The sequence below is a fragment of the Odocoileus virginianus genome, chromosome 3, assembly GCF_023699985.2.
Source record: "Odocoileus virginianus isolate 20LAN1187 ecotype Illinois chromosome 3, Ovbor_1.2, whole genome shotgun sequence".
Classification (NCBI taxonomy): Eukaryota; Metazoa; Chordata; class Mammalia; order Artiodactyla; family Cervidae; genus Odocoileus; species Odocoileus virginianus.
The window spans coordinates 20,420,473-20,440,558 of record NC_069676.1 but is presented as its reverse complement, the minus strand read 5'-3'; the positions used below and the strand labels follow the sequence as shown (position 1 = coordinate 20,440,558).

Sequence of the window (20,086 nt, the reverse complement as noted above, 5' to 3'; positions counted from 1 at the left end):
GCAGAAGCAACTGACCTGCTCGGGGAAATGACATCCCCAAACCCTCCCTGATATTTGAATCTTTCATAGTACATAAATACATATATAGTAAATCTTCTAGTATTAAAATTTCATGGCAGAGGCAACAATTATGGGGGGAAAAATGTTTAAATATGCTCCTTCAGGCAGTGCAAATGAAAAAAGTTGAGCAACACTGCTCTGAAATAAGGTTCTACAATCTGTTCCCCCAACCTTTATTTTGGTTCCTCGCTCTCAATTCTTAATGGGCAACCAACATTTTGATACTAATACACAGGTAAAGCCTCCAAGAAGAGAGGGACACAAAGACAGAAACACGCACACAAAGGACTCCAGAGGAAATAGAAAATAATATATTCAGAAAAAGAGAAGAAAAATATGAAAGAAAAAATATAGACGGTCAATTCAGGACTGTCAATTTCTAACAAAATAAGCTCAAGAGAAAAAAGAGGAAAATAAATTATCAGTGAAACTAATTTACCAAAGCTGAAAGACAGTGCTAAAACCACACTGAAAGGCTAAAGGAACAAAGATCAAATATGAATTCATGGCAGGAGATAAATATGTCCTACAATTGATAAATCATGAAATAGCTGCATTAAGTATACTGTTTAATAATATGGAGGTAAATAACACAAGAAACACTTAAGAGTTAAAAGAGGATGTTCTTCAGAAAAAGAATGGCAATAGGATGATAAGTAGGACAGGGTTCATTTACTTTTCATTATTAGAGCTGTCAATACATAATTTTTGTTTCTTAACCATGTGAATGTCCTTTTTGATTAAATAAATGAACAAGCTGATCAACTCATTTTTCAGAAGTTTCTTCAGAATAACAGTGTCTACCATTAGGTTGGTGCAAACATAACTGTGATTTTGGACTGTGAATTTTAAATTATAACCAGGCTCAAACACATCTTTATTAATCAAAACAGGAACCATTGCAATCAACACATTTTTGCCAATGAGAACTAAGATTGTTTATTCCTATAGTGTAAAAATCCACATTTCAGGATTCAACCAACACTTGGAAAGCATTTTCTGCCTACTGTTGGTTGTGGAAGCATTTTCTCTGCAAAAAGTTGTCAAGATGTTTGAAGAAGTGGTTGTCAGTTGGTGAGAGGTCAGGTGAAAATGGCAGATGAGGCAAAACTTCATAGTCCAATTCATTCAACTTTTCAAGTTGAATGTGCAATGGCTGTGGCTGTGCAATGTGGGGGTGGGCATTGTCATGGAGAAGAACTGAGTCCATTTTGTTGACCAAAGCCGGCTATAGGCACTGCAGTTTTTAGTGCATCTCATATCTGCTGACCATGCTTCTCAGACATAACGGTTTCACTTGGATTCATGAAGCTATACTGTTTCAGAGCAGCAGCAGACCCCCGAATGCTGACCATGACCTGTTCTAGTGTAAGCTGAACTTTGGGAAGTGCTTTGGAGCTTCTTCTAGGTCCAACCACTGAGCTGGTCATTGCGTAAAATCCACTTTTCATCACACGTCACATCTGATCAAGCAATGGTTTGCTGCTGTTGTGTAGAATTAGAAAAGACAACACTTCAAACTGATAATTTTTTTGATTTGCAGTCAGTTCATGAGGCACCCATTTACTGAGCTTTTTTCACCTTTCCCATTTGCCTCAAATGCCAAATAACCATAGTATGGTCGACGCTGAGTTCTTTAGCAACTTCTCATGTGGTTGTAAGAGGATCAGCTTTGATGAACCTGTCAGTTGGTCACTGTCAACTTCTGACGGTTGGCCACTATGCTACCTATCTTCAAGGCTCTCATCTCCTTTGCAAAACTTCTTGAACCACCACTGCACTGTACATTCATTAGCAATTCCTGGGCCAAATGAGTTGTTGATGTTGTGAGTTCTCGCCACTGCTTTATGACTTATTTTGAACTCAAATAAGAAAATCCCTTAAAACTGCTTTTTGTCTAACATCATTTCCCTAGTCTAAAATAAATATAAAATAAACAGCAAGTAAAAAGTTATTAGCAAAAAATAAAAAGAAATACACATTAAAATGATATATTATAGAACCACATTTATTGAAGAATGTACTCCAATACCAAATAGTAAAGTTCAACAATGCAAAATAGCAATTGCTTTTGTACCAATCTAATACAAGTCTATGCCAGAGTCATACTGTTAACACTAGCATAGCGAGTCTCTGAGGACATTCTCTTTAGTGTTTTGATATTTAAAAATATGCACCATGATCTTGAAGTGAATCAAGTGCTGCTGCTGCTGCTGCTAAGTCACTTCAGTGATGTCCGACTCTGTGCAACCCCATAGACGGCAGCCCACCAGGCTCCCCCATCCCTGGGATTCTCCAGGCAAGAACACGGGAGTGGGTTGCCATTTCCTTCCCCAATGCATGAAAGTGAAAAGTGAAAGTGAAGTTGCTCAGTCATGTCCAACTCTTAGCGACTTCATGGACTGCAGCCTACCAGGTTCCTCCATCCATGGGATTTTCCAGGCAAGAGTACTGGAGTGGGGTGCCACTGCCTTCTCCGGTAGCAAGTGAAAAGAAGGCCAAAAAAATTACACAATAAGGCTCTCACTACACAAAAAATTCTGTGCTATCACCAACAACCTAAAAGTAATAGTACTTGCTCTCTAGCCCCTTTAATGATTATTCCCTACCGATGAATGGTAAGAAAGGCAAGTATTTTCAGTCATCTGATCTTTTATTTTTCTTCATCGGTCCCTAGAGAATGAAAAATTCTCTTTACTTAGAAGGGAACTATGACATGATTTAGTTTTCATTGATATATATAAACTCCTAAGTAAAAATCCAAGGACTTCAATGTATATATATGTCTGATTCACCTGCTGAACAGCAGAAAATAGCATAACACTATAAAGCAACTATACTCCAATTAAAAAAAAAAAAATCCAAGGACTTCAACTCTGCCAGGCAGCAATGCTAACTAAACATAGTTCTCAATTCTTAGCTTACAGGACTTCCATACACATGTGCATCATTTCCTTTCTCTTCCTTCTCGACTACCCAAAATTCATTAATCATCTCATTTCAAATAAACACATACTTTAAAATGCTTCCCATTATTTGCAGCAATGATCTATGAAGTCAACAGAAACACTGAATTAATGAAAAATGAATCACTGTTCATGAGGAAAACACAGGGTCAGGTTCCTGTGATCCACTGGTCACAACACTTTTGTCAGGCTATCAGTATATAATCTTGCTTGATGTGAGTTTTTGTTTAAAGACACTTTAATATTCTGTTAATTCATTAATAATGAATTCATAGCCAACAGCACTATGATGCATGCCTTGAAAAAGCTTATCTAATACATACTTTATCTGTGAGGCACATCAAAACGTTCTTGCATTTATGAACATTAGCTAGCATTTCAGCACTATGTTTGTGGACCAGTTTTTTAAAAATTACAAATTTATTTATTTTAATTGAAGGCTAATTACTTTACAATATTGTAGTAGTTTTGCCATACATTGACATGAATCTGCCATGGTTGTACATGTGTTCCCATCCTGAACCCCCTCATACCTCCCCCCTTCCCGCCCCATCCCTGTGGGTCATCCCAGTGCACCAGGCCTGAGCACCCTGTCTCATGCATCGAACCTGGACTCGTGATCCGTTTCACATGATAATATACATGTTTCAATGCCATTCTCCCAAATCAGCCCACCCTTGCCCGCTCCCACAGAGTCCAAAAGACTGTTCTATTCATCTGTGTCTCTTTTGCCGTCTTGAATAGAGTTATTGTTACCATCTTTCTAAATTCCATATATACACATTAGTATACTGTGTTGGTGTTTTTCTTTCTGGTTTACTTCACTCTGTATAATAGGCTCCAGTTTCATCCACCTCATTAGAACTGCATTAAAATGTATTCTTTTCAATGGCTGAGTAATATTCCATTCTGTGTATGGACCACAGCTTTCTAACCCATTCGTCTGCTGATGGACATCTAGGTTGCTTCCACGTCCTGGCTATTATAAACAGTGCTGTGATGAACATTGGGGTATACGTGTCTCTTTCAATTCTGGTTTCCTCAGTGTGTATGCCCAGCAGTGGGATTGCTGGGTTATATGGCAGTTCTATTTCCAGTTTTTTAAGGAATCTCCACACTGCTCTCCATAGCAGCTGTACTAGTTTGCATTCCCACCAACAGTGTAAGAGGGTTCCCTTTTCTCCACACCCACTCCAGCATTTATAGCCTGTAGACTTTTGGATAGCAGCCATTCTGACTGGCGTGAAATGTTACCTCACTGTGGTTTTGATTTGCATTTCTCTGATAATGAGTGATGTTGAGCATCTTTTCATGTGTTTGTTAGCCATCTGTATGTCTTCTTTGGAGAAATGTCTGTTTAGTTCTTTGGTCCATTTTTTGATTGGGTCATTTATTTTTCTGGAATTCAGCTGCAGGAGTTGCTTGTATATTTTTGAGATTAATTCTTTGTCAGTTGCTTCATTTGCAATTATTTTCTCCCATTCTGAAGGCTATCTTTTCACCTTGCTTGCAGTCTCCTTTGTTGTGCAAAAGCTTTTAAGTTTCATTAGGTCCCATTTGTTTATTTTTGCTTTTATTTCCAATACTCTGGGAGGTGGGTCATAGAGGATCCTGCTGTGATTTATGTCGGAGAGTGTTTTGCCTATGTTCTCCTCTAGGAGTTTTATAATTTCTGGTCCTACATTTAGATCTTTAATCCATTTTGAGTTTATTTTTGTGTATGGTGTTAGAAAGTGTTCTAGTTTCATTCTTTTACAAGTGGTTGACCAGTTTTCCCAGCACCACCTGTTAAAGAGATTGTCTTTTCTCCATTGTATATTCTTTCCTCATTTGTTGAAGAAAAGGTGTCCACAGGTGTGTGGATTTACCTCTGGGCTTTCTATTTTGTTCCAGTGATCTATATGCCTGTCTTTGTGCCAGTACCATACTGTCTTGATGACTGCAGCTTTGTAGTAGAGCCTGAAGTCAGGCAGGTTGATTCCACCAGGTCCATTCTTCTTTCTTAAGATTGTTCGGCTATTCGAGGTTTTTTTGTATTTCCAAATTTCACAATATGTAAATTGTGAAGTTATTTGCTCTAGTTCTCTGAAAAATACCATTAGCTTGATATGGATTGCATTGAATCTATAGATTGCTTTGGGTCGTATACTCATTTTCATTATATGGATTCTTCCAATCCATGAACCTGGTATATTTCTCCATCTATTTGTGTCCTCTTTGATTTCTTTCATCAGCGTTTTATAGTTTTCTATATATAGATCTTTTGTTTCTTTAGGTAGATATATTCCTAAGTATTTTATTCTTTTAATGGCAATGGTGAATGGGACTGTTTCCTTAATTTCTTTTTCTGCTTTCTCATTGTTAGTGTGTAGGAATGCAAGGGATTTCTGCATGTTAATTTTATATCCTGCAGCTTTACTATACTCATTGATTAGCTCTATTAATTTTCTGGTGGCATCTTTAGGGTTTTCTATGTACAGGATCATGTCATCTGAAAACAGGGAGAGTTTTAATTCTTCTTTTCCAATCTGGATTCCTTTTATTTCTTTTTCTGCTCTGACTGCTGTAGTCAAAACTTCCAAAACTACGTTGAATAGTAATGGTGAGAGTGGGTACCCTGGTCTTGTTCCTGAGGTTAGCGGAAATGCTTTCAACTTTCCACCACTGAGGATAATGTTTGCTGTGGGTTTGTCATATATAGCTTTTATTATGTTGAGGTATGTTCCTTCTATTCCTGCTTTCTGGAGGGTTCTTGTCATAAATGGATGTTGAATTTTGTGAAAGGCTGTTTCTGCATCTATTGAGATGATCATATGGTTTTTATCTTTCAATTTGTTAATGTGGTATATTAAGTTGATTTGCAGATACTGAAGAATCCTTGCATCCCTGGGATAAAGCCCACTTGGTCACAATGTATGATCTTTTTAATATGTTGTTGGATTCTGTTTGCTAGAATTTTGTTAAGGATTTTTGCATCTTTGTTCATCAGTGATATTGGCCTGTAGTTTTCTTTTTTTGTGGCATCTTTGTCTGGTTTTAGTATTAGGGTGATGGTGGCCTCACAGAATGAGTTTGGAAGTTTCCCTTCCTCTGCAATATTCTGGAAGAGTTTGAGCTTGGCTCTTCTCTAAACTTTTGGTAGAATTCAGCTGTGAAGCCATCTGGTCCTGGGCTTTTGTTTGCTGGAAGATTTCTGATTACAGTTTTGATTTCCGTGCTTGTGATGGGTCTGTTAAGATTTTCTATTTCTTCTTGGTTCAGTTTTGGAAAGTTGTACTTCTCTAAGAATTTGTCCATTTCTTCCAAGTTGTCCATTTCATTGGCATATAGTTGCTGATAGTAGTCTCTTATGATCCTTTGTATTTCTGTGTTATCTGTTGTGATTTCTCCACTTTCATTTCTAATTTCATTGATTTGATTCTTCTCCCTTTGTTTCTGGATGAGTCTGGCTAATGGTTTGTCAATTTTATTTATATTCTCAGAGAAACAGCTTTTGGCTTTGTTGATTTTTGCTATGGTCTCTTTTGTTTCTTTTGCATTTATTTCTGCCCTAATTTTTAAGATTTCTTTCCTTCTACTAACCCTAGGGTTATTCATTTCTTCCTTTTCTAGCTGCTTTAGGTGTAGAGTTAGGTTATTTGGACCATATTTTTTTAAAGTGAAGTATAGCTGATTTACAAAGTTGTATTAGTTTCTGGTACACAGTAAAGTGATTCCTAGATATATACATATAGATAGCCTATCTATATATGTATATATACAGGTTCTTTTCCACTGTGATTTATCACACAATACTGAATATACTTTCAAGCGCTATAACAGTAAGACTATGCTGTTTATCTATCAATTTTCATATAGTAGTGTGTATCCACTAATCCGAAACTCCCAATTTTATCCTTCCCCTCTATCTTTCCTCTTTGGTAACTGTAAGTTTGTCTTCTGTCCATGAATGTGTTTCTGTTTTGTAAACAAGTTCATTTGTGACATATTTTAGATTCTACATATAAGTGATATCACATGATATTTGCCTTTCTCTTTCTGACTAACTTCACTTAGTATGATAATCTCTAGGCTCATTCATGTTGCTGCAAATGGCATTACTTTGTTCTTTTTTCTTTACTGAGTAGTATTCCACTGTGTATATATACCACACCTTCTTTACCCATTCATCTATCTATGGACATTTAGATGTTTCTATTCTTTGGCTACTGTAAATAGTGATGCTCTAACAGTGGAGTGCATGTATCTTTTAAAACTAGAATTTTCTCTGGATATTATGCCCACAAGTAGGATTGCTGGATCATATGGCAACTCAATTTTCAGTTTTTTTAAGGAACCTCCATACTGTTCTCCATAGCAGCTGCACCAATATAAATTCCCACCAACAGTGTAGGAGGGTTCCCTTTTCTCCACACCTTCTCCAGTATTTATTAAAAGCCTCTTAAATGATGGCCATTCTGACCAGTGTGAGGTAGTAACTCACTGTCACTTCGATTTGCATTTCTCTAATAATTAACGATGTTAAGCATCTTTTCATGTGTTTCTTGGCCAGCTGTGCATCTTTTTTGGATAACTGTCTTTGGGGCCAATTGCAAAATCACTTTTAAAAACGGGGGTGCAAAATGCTTTTTAAAAAGCAGCACTAAATAGACCATGAAAAGTACACTTGTTTATAAAACTGAGAGCTGAAACAAGGAAGAGTACTCCAAAGAAGATATACAACCAACCAAAACACATGAAAAGGTGCTCAACATCACTCATTATTAGAGGAATGCAAATCAAAACTACAATGAGGTATTATCACCTCACATCAGTTAGAACGGCCATCATCAAAAAATCTACAAACAACAAATCATTCGAGATGACATGGAGAAAAGGGGACCTTACTGCACTGTTGGTGGAAATATAACTGACACCACCACTATGGAGAACAGGATGGAGGTTTCTTACAGAGCTAGGAATAAAACTACCATATGACCCAGCAAACCTACTACTGGGAATATACCACAGGAAAACCATAATTCAAAAAGATACACGGACCCCAATGTTCACTGCACCACTATTTACAACAGAAGCAATACAGAAGTCCACTGACAGAGGAACAGATGAAGAACTTGGGGTGTATATATATATATGTATATATATATATATATATATATATATATATATATTATATATATATAATGGAATATTACACAGCCACAAACAGGACAAAAATTGGGTCATTTTTGTGATGTGAATGAACCTAGAGTCTGTAAACAGAGTGAAGTCTGAAAGAGAAAATGAAATACCATATATTAATGCATATGGAATAAAAAAAAATGGTACTGATGAACCTATATGCAGGGCAGGAATAGACACAGACATAGGAAACAGACTTGGGGACAGAACAGGGAAGGAGAGGGTGGGATGAATTGAGAGAGTAGCACAGATATAAATACACTACCATGTGTAAACAGATAGCTAGTGAGAAGCTGCTGTAGAGAACTCAGCTCAGGGTTCTATGATGGCCTAAAGGAGAAGGATGGGAGGGTGGAGAGACTCAGGAGGGAGGAGACATATATATACTTGCATTTTATTCACTTTGCTGTACAGTACACACCAACACAACACTGTAAAGCAATTACACTCCAATTAAAATAAAAAATTTAAAATAAGGGAGAATACTGTCCTATTTGACTTCATCTGGAAATGTGTGTGTCATAGCACTCAAAATTTTCACTGCTCTGCACATGTCCACAAATGATCATATAATCACTATAAGTATATTTTAGGTTTATAAAAAATTTCAGCAAGCAGACTAAGTCACAAATACAGAATCTGTAAATGATGAGGATCAACTGTACATATTAAAAGTACATCTACAGATTGCTTAAAAAAACTGCTTTATAAACTATTTTAAAAATATTATAAGAATGTTTAACTGATATCATGTAGTCATTCAGATTTGCACAGACTGAAGTAAAATAATCAGACAAATACAAAAAGAGAAATATACAATCAGGACAGACATTTACAATGGTTTTCTGCTTTTTTTCTTTTTGTTTATTTTGTTGCCTGTACTGTGCAGCATGCGGAATCTGTGCTCCCTGAGCAGGGATAGAATCCAAGCCCTTGGCAGTGAGCGCATAGAGACCTAAGCCACTGGAATGGCTAGGGAATTTCCTACAATGATTTTATAACTCATACATGTTGTAAATTCCAGGCAATGTTAAAATTTTAAGGGGAGGTAATTCACACTATTTTACATCACAGCAATTATCTTGTAGGTATTTAACTCAAAAATTCATTAATCAAAATGCTGAGTTTAACCTAAGAGCAAAATCAGTATTCTACCAGGAATGATTCTCATGACAATATTTACTATTCTGGTAACCTCAGCTGGATCTATGATGACAGTGCTTCCTCAGAGCTCAAAAACAGACTCTTGGCCTTTTGCCACAAAGTTTGTGACTAAAGAAAAGAAACTAATCCAATAATGTAAGATACAGCTCAAAGTACAAGGGCAATGATTCAATGTTGGGTAATATCGCAAAATGTGAATGTAAAAAAAAAAATAAGCAAAAAACCCCGGCAGGATTCTTTTTGGCAATAAGCAAAAAGAATTGTTCAAAACATATAGCAATCCCACTCCAAACTCAATGAAACATTGAATTAAATCGTATTCATGCTCATTTGACAGCACATATAATAAAACTGAAACAATACAGAGAAGATTAGCAAGGCTACCTGCCCAAGATGACACACAAATTCATGAAACATTCCATATTTTTAAAAAAACAATACAATAAAAAATCAAGTTCATACTATCCAAAGCAATCTACATATTTAATGCAACTCCTGACAAAATTCCAATCACATTTTCACAAACATAGAAGAGACAATCCTAAAACTTGTATGGAACCACATAAAACCCTGAAAAGTCAAAGCAATCTTGAGAAAGAAGAACAGAGGTGAAAGCAACATGCTCCCTGGTTTAAAACTGTATGACAAAGCTATAATAATCAAACGGTATACTAATGGAATAAAAACAGACACAAATCAGTGGAACAGAAAAGAGAGCCCAGAGATAAACCCTTGCATATATATGGTCAATTAATTTATGACAGAGGAGCCAAAAAACATAACATGGAGATAGGACAACCTCTTCAATAAATGGTTCTCAGACAACTGGACAAACACATATAAAAGAAGGATCAGACCTTTATCTTATACCACAAACAAAAATCAATTCAAAATGGACTAAAATCTTAAATCAAGACCTGAAATCATAAAGCCCCTAAAAGAAAACAAAAGAGGTAAACTCCTTGACACCCATCTTGGCAATAATTGAAGATAACAAACCTTAACATGTATGTACTTAAGAGAGCACTGACATATGTAAGCTGTAAGGAAGGAGAGGGACTTGAATGAAGGCAGTCAAAAGGTACTACAAACTTCCAGTTATAAGATAAATAAGAACTAAGGATATAAATGTACAAGATTATTATAATTACCACTGCTGTATGTCATATATGAAAGCTGTTACAAGTAAATTCAGAGTTCTCATCACAAGAAAAATATTTTTTTAAAAGTTCTTTAATTTTGTATCTATTGGAAATGATGGATGTTCACTAAACTTGCTGTGATAATATCTCATGATGTGCACGCATGCATGTCACCAAGCCATGTCCGACTCTTGGCAACCCCATGCACTGCAGCCCACCAGGCTCCTCTGTCCATGGGATTTCCCAGGCAAGAATACTGGAGTTGGTTGCCATTTCCTTCTCCAGGGGATCTTCCCAACCCAAGGATCAAACCCATGACTCCTGCTTGGCAGGTGGATTCTTTACCACTGAGGCACAGGGGAAGCCATGAAACTCTTATTAGAGGAAAATAAAGGCATAACACTCTTTGACATATATCACAGCAATACCTTTTAGAATCTGTCTCCGAGAGTAAGAGAAATAAAAGCAAAAATAAACAAATGGGATCTAATCAAATTCAAAAGCTTTTGCACAGCAAAAGAAACCATAAACAAAATGAAAAGACAATCCATAGAAAGGGAGAAAGTATTTGCAACAGTGTGACCCACCTGGGATTAATCTTCAAAATTTACAAACAGCTCACGTAGCTCTACGTCAAAAAACAAAGTGAAAGTCAGAGTGCGAGTCGCTCAGTCGTGTCCAACTCTTTGCGACACCACAGACTACACAGTCCATGGAATTTTCCAGGCCAGAATACTGGAGTGGGTAACCTTTCCCTTCTCTGGGGGATCTTCCCAACTCAGGGATTGAACCCAGGTCTCCCACATTGCAGGCAGATTCTTTATCTGCTGAGCCATAAGGGAAGCCCAGGAATACTGGAGTGGGCAGCCTATCCCTTCTCCAGGGGATTCTTCCCAACCCAGGGACTGAACTGGGGTCTCCTGCACTGCAGGTGGATTCTTTACCAACTGAACTATCAGGGAAACCCTATGGAGAAAAAGCAAACAATCCAGTCAAAAAATAGGCAGAAGACCTAAATAGTCATTTTGCCAAAGAAGTCATACAGATGGCCAAATATTTTAAGAAAAGATGCTCAACTCTGCTAATTATTAGAGAAATGCAAATGAAAACTACAATGAGGTATCATCTCAAACCAACCAGGATGGTCTCCAAACAATAAACGCTGGAGATAGTGAGGAGGAAAGGGAACCCTCCTACACTTTTGGTACAAATGTAATTGGTGGAGCCACTATTGAGAACAGTACAGAGGTTCATTAAGAAACTAAATACAGAGCTACTATATGATCTAGCAATCTCATTCCTGGGCATGTATCTGGAGAAAAACATGGCTCAAAAGGATACATGGACCCCAATATTCACAGCAGCGCTATTTACAATAGCCAAGATATGGAAGCAACCTAATTGTCCATCAACAGAGGAACAGATAAAGACAATGCAGTAAATACAAACAATGTAGTATTACTCAGCCATTAAAATGAATGAAATAGTGCCATTTGCAACAATATGAATGGACATGGAGATTAACATAGTAAGTGAAGTAAGTCAGACTGACAAAGACAAATATCATATATCACATCACTTATTTGTGGAATCTAAAAGAAAATGATACAAATGAACTCATTTACAAAACAGAAACAGACTCACAGACTTAGAAAACGAACTTATGTGCTACTGCATAGCACAGGGAACTCTGCTCAATACCCTATAACAACCTAAATGGGCAAAGAACTTAAAAAGGAATAGATACATGTATATATATAACTGAATCATTTTTCTGTTCACCTGAAATTAACAACTTTACTCCATTATAAAATTAAAAAAAAAAAGTATGTGGAAAATCTCCAAATACTTAAAAACGATTTAAAAAATATATTTTTAAACATAACAGTCAAAGAAGAAATCTCAAGAGAAATTTTAAAATTTTTGAATTAAACTTTCACTCAATGTAACAAAACCTGTGGAATCCAGCAAAAGCAGTGTCTGGGGGTAAATTTATAGCATTGAATGCATATGTTAGAGAAAAAGATAGATTTGAAAGCAATAATCTAAGGTTTAACTTCAGGAAACTAGAGAAAGATGAAAAACATAAAACTAAAGCAAACAGGAAAAAGTAAATAAAAATCAGATTAAAAAGTATTGAAATTAAAGGCAAAAATCAATAGATTAAAAATCAACAAAACGAAACCTGGGTCTTTGAAATGATCAAAGGTTCTTTGAAAATTTATAAATTTCTATCCAAGATAACCTAGTAAAAAAGAGAAATGACACAAATCACTAGTATTAGAAACAAAAGAGGGTCCATCACTACTAACCTATGGACATCAAAAGTATAATTAAGAAATAATATGAACAACTCTATGCTTGCAAATCTGATGATTCAGATGAACTAGAAAAATTCCTTGTAAGATACAAGCTATCAAAACTCACATAAGAAGAAACAGATAACCTGAAGAGTCCTATATCTATTTTTACAATTGAATCAATAATTAATAATATCTCAGCAAGCCAGGAATCAAGAGTGATCTTCTTCAATTTGATAGACAGTGTAAGAAACTTAACTTCATATTTAATGGTGAAATAGTTGAAGCTTTTTCATTCAGATCTGGTATATGGTAAGGACGAACCTTCTCATCATTGCTTTTCTACATCATACTGGAAGCCTTTGCTAATCCAGTAGGCAAGAAAAAGAAATAAGAGGTAAACAGACTGGGATGGAAGACACAAATCTGTCTCTATTCACACATGAGCACTTATGCAGAAAATTTTAAAGTGACAAAAATCTCCTAGAATTAATAAGCAGTTATAACAATGCTGCATAATATAAGGTTAATATACAAAAGTCAATTGATTTCTTATATATCATCAATGAACAGTTGAAATTTGAAATTATAAACAAGATATCATTAATATTAACAACCAAAAAACCACCCTGAGATATTTATGTATAAATTTTTAAATGTATAAGATTTACAGGAGGAAAATCATAAAACTCTAATTAAAGAAATCAAAGAAGATACAAATAAACAGCAAGCTATCTCATGTTAATGGACAGGAAGTATTACTCCTGGTAAGATGTCAACTTTTCCCAATCTACAGTTTCAATGCAATCTCAATCAAAATCCCAGTAAGTTATTTTGTAAATATCAACAAACTGATGTGTTGGAAATTTGATAAAGTTTGGAGAGGCAAATGATCCAGAATAGTCAACACAACACTGAAGGAAAAGAACAAATGTGAGGACTCATATAAACTGATTTTAAGAGTTATTATAAAGTTACATAAATCAGGACACCAGTGGTACTGCTAAAAGAATAAATAGATCAATAAAACAAACAGAAAGCTCAAAAATAGAGCCCCTGAAATATACTCAATTGATACCTGATAAAGGAGTAAATAGATGGGGAAATAGTGGAACCATTGTCAGACTGTTTTTTTGCGTTTCAAAATCACTGCAGATGGTGATTGCAGCCACGAAATTAAAAGACACTTACTCCTTGGAAGGAGTTATGACCAACCTAGATAGCATATTAAAAAGCAGAGACATTACATTGCCAACAAAGGTCCGTCTAGTCAAGGCTATGATTTTTCCAGTGGTCATGTATGGATGTGAGAGTTGGACTGTGAAGAAAGCTGAGTGCCGAAAAATTGATGCTTTTGAACTGTGGTGTTGGAGAAGACTCTTGAGAGTCCCTTGGACTGCAAGGAGATCCAACCAGTCCGTCCTAAAGGAGATCAGTCCTGGGTGTTCACTGGAAGGACTGATGCTGAAGCTGAAACTCCAATACTTTGGCCACCTCATGCGAAGAGTTGACTCATTGGAAAAGACCCTGATGCTGGAAGGGATTGGGGGCAGGAGGAGAAGGGGACGACAGAGGATGAGATGGCTGGATGGCATCACCAACTCCATGGACATGAGTTTGAGTAAACTCCGGGAGTTGGTGATGGACAGGAAGGCCTGGTGTGCTGTGATTCATTGGGTCGCAAAGAGTCGGACACGACTGAGTGACTGAACTGAACTGAACTAAACTGAAAGGAGTAAAAGCAATAGAAAGCAAAGATAGTCTTTTCAACAAATGATGCTGGAACAAGTGGACATTCATATGCAAAAATATGCACCTAGACAAAGACCTTGTAGCTTTCACAAAAGATAAATAAAAATGGATCATAGACCTAAATTGTAAATGCAAAATCATAATACTTCTAGAGTGTAACATGGCTGAAAACTTAATGATCTTATTATGTTTTATTTTATCTTAAGTTAAAGATTCTAGAACATGGCTGAAGCAATGAAATCTCTCCTTTGAGAGAGGTTTAAAAGAGGACACCAGATTTACTTTCACTGTGGTTTAACACAAAAAGAGAAAAATGAAGAATATAAAAGAATCAAAGTTGAAAACAAATTGAGTTCTCTTATTGTCAAATTTACTAAATGAATACATGACTTCCTAGCCATTTCCATAAAAAAAAAAGCATATACATGACATGTCTATAGTTTCACAGTAGCAATCTGGCAGTATCACAGGCTAAAACAGCCTTTTACTTCAAAATGCAGTAACTCATATTTAAACAAACAATCCAGATGATCCTTGACCCAATAAGGTGCCATACAAGATGAGTCAATGAACAAAAGTGAGGTACACAGACTATTGGAGATAATAAACCTTAGGTGGTACACAGATACATATTTTAAATTTTAATTATTATGAACTCATTTTATAGCTTACTTATAACAAAGGATGTTGATTTCCCATTTAGGGTGACAATGCATAAAGTTTCATTTTGAAACACATTTATTTAGGTAGCAAAACAGGGTCAATTTAGATCTGGCAATACTATGAACATCAACTATGAATGACTTTTGAAAATCACTGATATAGGCTATATGTGGCATATATAATAGTGGTCACATCAATGTTGGGCATTCTGCTAAGTACTTCACATACATTATCTTATTCTATCTTTACAACAATCTATTCAACCATTACTAAATTGAATTCACAGATTTTATGTTAGAAAACTAAGGGTCAAAAAAAATGCTAAAAAATCCACCCAAGGTCATCAAGGATAATAAAAGGCAGAGCCACAGGTCTGTCTGTCAGATACTAAAGCCTTGAGTTCTTGCCCTACGTGTTATACTATTTCTCTAGTGTAAAGGAGGAAAGACTGAGAATATAAGAGAACAAAGTAAAACTGAAGTGAATCTCTTTGAGACAGAAACACATCAGTCACTTAGTGTGATTCCCAACATAAGGTCATATGCAACATGTTTCCTTGCCATAACCACAGTGCAGTTACAGCACTTGCTTGAGCTTCAGGGACCAAGCTTTGTTGTGCCAGAAAATACTGCTAGAGAAAGGATGAAGCAACAAAGTTACATGGAACATCAAAGTTCATACTCCTTATATCCATGTATATTTTTGTATTCCATGTATCTAAGAATGTGTGATTACTGTCACTTAACCAGTCCCTACATCTAGGAGCCCAACAAAGGACAAAGCACATTTCTGCTAAAACAAGGGTCTCTTCTGGTTCTATCTGCCTGTTCAGTGGTCCAGTGCTAGCAACCACACTACAGACTCCTCCCAAGTGTGCCTGAATTCCAAGCACTTTTAATATTTAATAAAAAAGGAATCAGTGGCCTACTGAATTACATCCTCATTTGACTATGGGACAGAGAAGTTTAAAGAATTATATTTTATCAGAGTAAGTAAAGAAAATAAGTAAATTTTCCAGTGTATACTACGAAACAATTCTATATTATGAAAGGCTGGAGAAAATGTACCTGAATTCATTTAGTGCATCAACTATTCGATTATATGCCAAACTCCTCTGACTGGCATCAGCTGATCTCCGGCTCATTTTCATAGCCTTGAAAGCAATCAAATAGTTAATTTTATAGTGACCATGGGCAAAATATGGGGGAAAAAGTAAAAGACAAAATCACATATTTCTATAACATTCTACCTACCATTCTTAACTAGATATGTATAAAGAAGGCACACATATTTCTAGTTGCTTGTTTTTGCACTTTTGGTCATTAATGAGTATAATAAAATTCAAATTTTCCTGATGTTAGGCCTCTTAATTGAAAGAGAATGTCAAAACACAAAGAAACTGATGTTGACAGTTTCTGAGTTACATAAAACTTTTCTCCCAAACAGATCATAAAATGCTAACTCAGTAACAACTCCTGAGTTTCGCTAATAATCCATAAATAGTGGTTCTGTTAAGTAAATCCTTTTTTTAAATCTAAAACATAAATATTCTACTGAAAGATATCTCAAGTTATTAGTAATATTTGCTTTCTTAAGAAGATATTTAGCCAAGATTGTCTACTCTGGTAGACAAAAAGAAGATCAGGATTAGAATACGGTTATCAGAAAGAACTTCGGAATTTTTAAAACTTTTTCAAAGAGAATGTAATTCTACATTACTTATGTAATTACACATTAATTTTTTAAATGTTCAAATATATATTTAAGAGGAGATTAGACTACTTCAGGCCAGAATCATTCATGTACATACCAAAGCTTCATAAGGTAAAAGTGACAATTTTTGCTTTCACAAACTGCTGAGAGACTCCTAATACATAAAGAAGCAAATATTCTTTGGCTAGAATTGAGCAAGATTCTTCCTTAACTTTATGAACAATAAAAAAATTTTAACTACATTATAGATCTCAAAAGGCAGTGCAGACTTTGAAATAACTCCCACAGTGCTCAGAAACAGAATCTATAGTTTTTCATTTAAAATATAAAAATAAGTGATAATTTGAAAACAGCCCTAGAACATAACTTATGTAGCTGTTCCAATGTTTACTATATTCTAGGATTAATTAACTATAGAATAAGTTCTATTCATTTATATCAAAGTATTCACTCAGCTCTTTCAGTTTTATAAAGAAATGAGTTGCTAAACATGAACAAGTATACAACTGCAATGTGCCCTTTAGGGTGCAGAATGAACAAAGCATTAAAACATTTAAAAAGTAACCTCTAACGTTCTGTATTGCTTGAATATTTCAAGTTTCATACAAAGTTTAAACACTTTTCCCTGTAACCGAAATGTCAGTTCAGCCACAGCTTAATATTCTGTGTACTGACTTTGTCAACAACTGACTACAAAAAACACATCAGCAAACTGAAGAAAATGTCATGAGTGTTGCACTTCTGAAAAACGAAAATGGACTTTACTCATTACTCACTGAAAAGGTACTGCTAATGATCTATTTGTCTTTTAATAGATTTAGTGTGAATAACTAACATTGTGCCTTCTTTAGAGGCACATGATCCTCAGGCACTGAGTTACTGAAATGCACCCTCTGCTTTCTAGACCATTCTAATTGCTCCTGCATCTCAAGTTTCTTTTACTAGTCTCTTTCAAACATGTTTCCATAATAACCTTCTTAGAGCACAATCTGAAGACAGTCAAAGTCAAAAATCCTTGCAAGCATTCTAGACTCTCTGTGATCGTGTCCACATTAACTCTGTTAGCCATACCACCTACTACTACTCTTTGTATCCTTTCCTTTCTGCATTCTGTCACAGGGATTAAGAAATTTAGTTTTATGTTCAATGATTCAACTTACAGGAATCTCGTAAAACATAATCTGGAAAATTCACAAAGATGTTAAATGAAGTGTAGCTATAGCTGAGAAAAAGCAGATATGGCCTAATTAAAAAGTTACTTAAATGGAGGAAAGCCACTAAAATATATTTAAGAACCATTTATAATGAGAAATATACATGTTAACAAGGATGAATTTTTCAAAACAGGCATGTAATAAAAACAATATGAACACAGCACAGTCCCAATCAAGTAAAATACAATATGCATAGAAAAGGTCTGATTAAGAGTTTCAGCAAAATGTTAATAAGTTATCTTTGGGTGGCAAAGATAGCAATTTTGCCTGTTACTCTGCTGTATCCATTTTTCAAAGCATCATGTTTAAAAAATTCTACAACTCCTTTAAGATGCAGTCTAAATGAAAAATCTTCCCAGTAGGAAGCATTTTTCTTCCCTATGAACTCCTAAAAAACTTTGCTTTTCCTCCTTTTTTATTGACTCTTATGTTCTATCTTATATTCACAATTTTCTTTACATCAATTTATTACATGCACTATCAGCATCATTTGACACAACCGATCACTCCTACCTTCTTAGACTACTTTCTTCATCAGGCTTACACCAAAAGTACTCTCTCTTGTTTTTCCTTGTACTTATATGGGAAATCCTCAGTCTCCCTGACTAGTTCTTAGCTCCTCCAACTTTAACTACTGAAATGCTCCACAAATCAGGATCTCCTCTCCCTCTCAATCAGCTTCTTAGATTAAAATACCATCTATATACTGATGGGGCTTCCCTGGTGGCTCAGAGGTTAAAGCGTCTGCCTCCAATGCGGGAGACCAGGGTTTGATCCCTGGGTTGGGAAGATCCTCTAGAGAAGGAAATGGTAACCCACTCCAGTATTCCTGCCTGGAGAATCCCATGGACAGAGGAGCCTGGGAGGGTACAGTCCATGGGGTTGCAAAGAGTCGGACACAACTGAGCGACTTCACTTTCACTTATATACTGATGACTGCTCAGCCTGGACCCTAAACTCTAGACTCACAATTACTTGGATGTCCAGGAGGCATCACAAACAAACTCCTGATCTTCCTCCACCAAACCTGTTCCATTTGTAGTTTTCCCATTTTAGATCTGGCAATTCTATGCATCTTACTGCTCAGAAGAAAACTCCCAGTCCATCTCCATGATTCTTTCTTTTGCAGCTCCAACTCAGTTCATCAGCTAATCTCATTAGCTCTATTTTCAAATATATCCAGAATCCAACCATTTCTCACCAATTCCATCATGAAACTGGTTTGACTACCCATCATCTCTCACTTGAATTATATTTCAATAGCCTTGTAACTGACCCCAAAGCATCCAACTTTACCCCTAGAAAATCTATTCTCCACCAGCAGTTAAGAGTGATTCTCACAAATCATGTCATTTTCCTGCTCAAAACACTCCCACGGCTTCCTCTCTCTCTAAGTGTACATGCCCGTGCTCGCACCATGGCATCCTGTGTGGCCCTACATGATTCAGTCTGACTCCTAACCTAGCCATTTTGGCCTCCTTACTCCTCCCTACTGATGCCCAAGCGTCAGGCTTACTCCTTTGCCTCTACCTGTGAAATTCTTGTCTCAGATGGTTATACCTAATTTCCCTGTATCTATGGGTCATATGTGACTTTATCAGGAGCATTCTTGACTATCCTATAAAAATTTGTAATCCTCCATCCAGCACTCCATAAATCCCTTTCTTTTTTCTTCATAGTACTTGTTACCCATCCAAAATCTTATACATTCGTTTATCTGCTGCCCCATGATCTAGAGTGCTGCTTTTTTTCACTCTTATCCTCAGTTGCTAGAAGAGGCCTGCCACATTATAGGCCCTCAAATATTTTTTTATTGAATGGATAAATGACCTTAGATATTTTTTAAGGCAATAAGCTCCTTAAAAAGAGCTAAAGTCAGTATGATATGGCAGCCTAGATGGGAGGGGAATTTTGGAGGAGAATGGATACAT

At 36.0% G+C, this 20,086-nt stretch overlaps 1 protein-coding gene and 1 non-coding gene across 3 annotated transcripts in view; one reads left to right on the top strand and one right to left on the bottom strand.

The window, feature by feature from the left end:
- The window catches only part of FNIP1 (folliculin interacting protein 1), a 131,521-nt gene that overhangs the window by 32,199 nt on the left and 79,236 nt on the right, over positions 1-20,086 (bottom strand). For both annotated transcript variants that reach the window (XM_020900698.2, XM_020900706.2), the window contains one exon: positions 16,296-16,381. In XM_020900698.2, the coding sequence (XP_020756357.1) occupies positions 16,296-16,381 (86 nt within the window). The remainder of the gene's footprint in view (positions 1-16,295; positions 16,382-20,086) is intronic.
- LOC139034522 (U6 spliceosomal RNA) lies at positions 9,694-9,799 on the top strand. Its single transcript, XR_011487068.1, has one exon. It is a non-coding gene; the product is annotated as a U6 spliceosomal RNA (small nuclear RNA).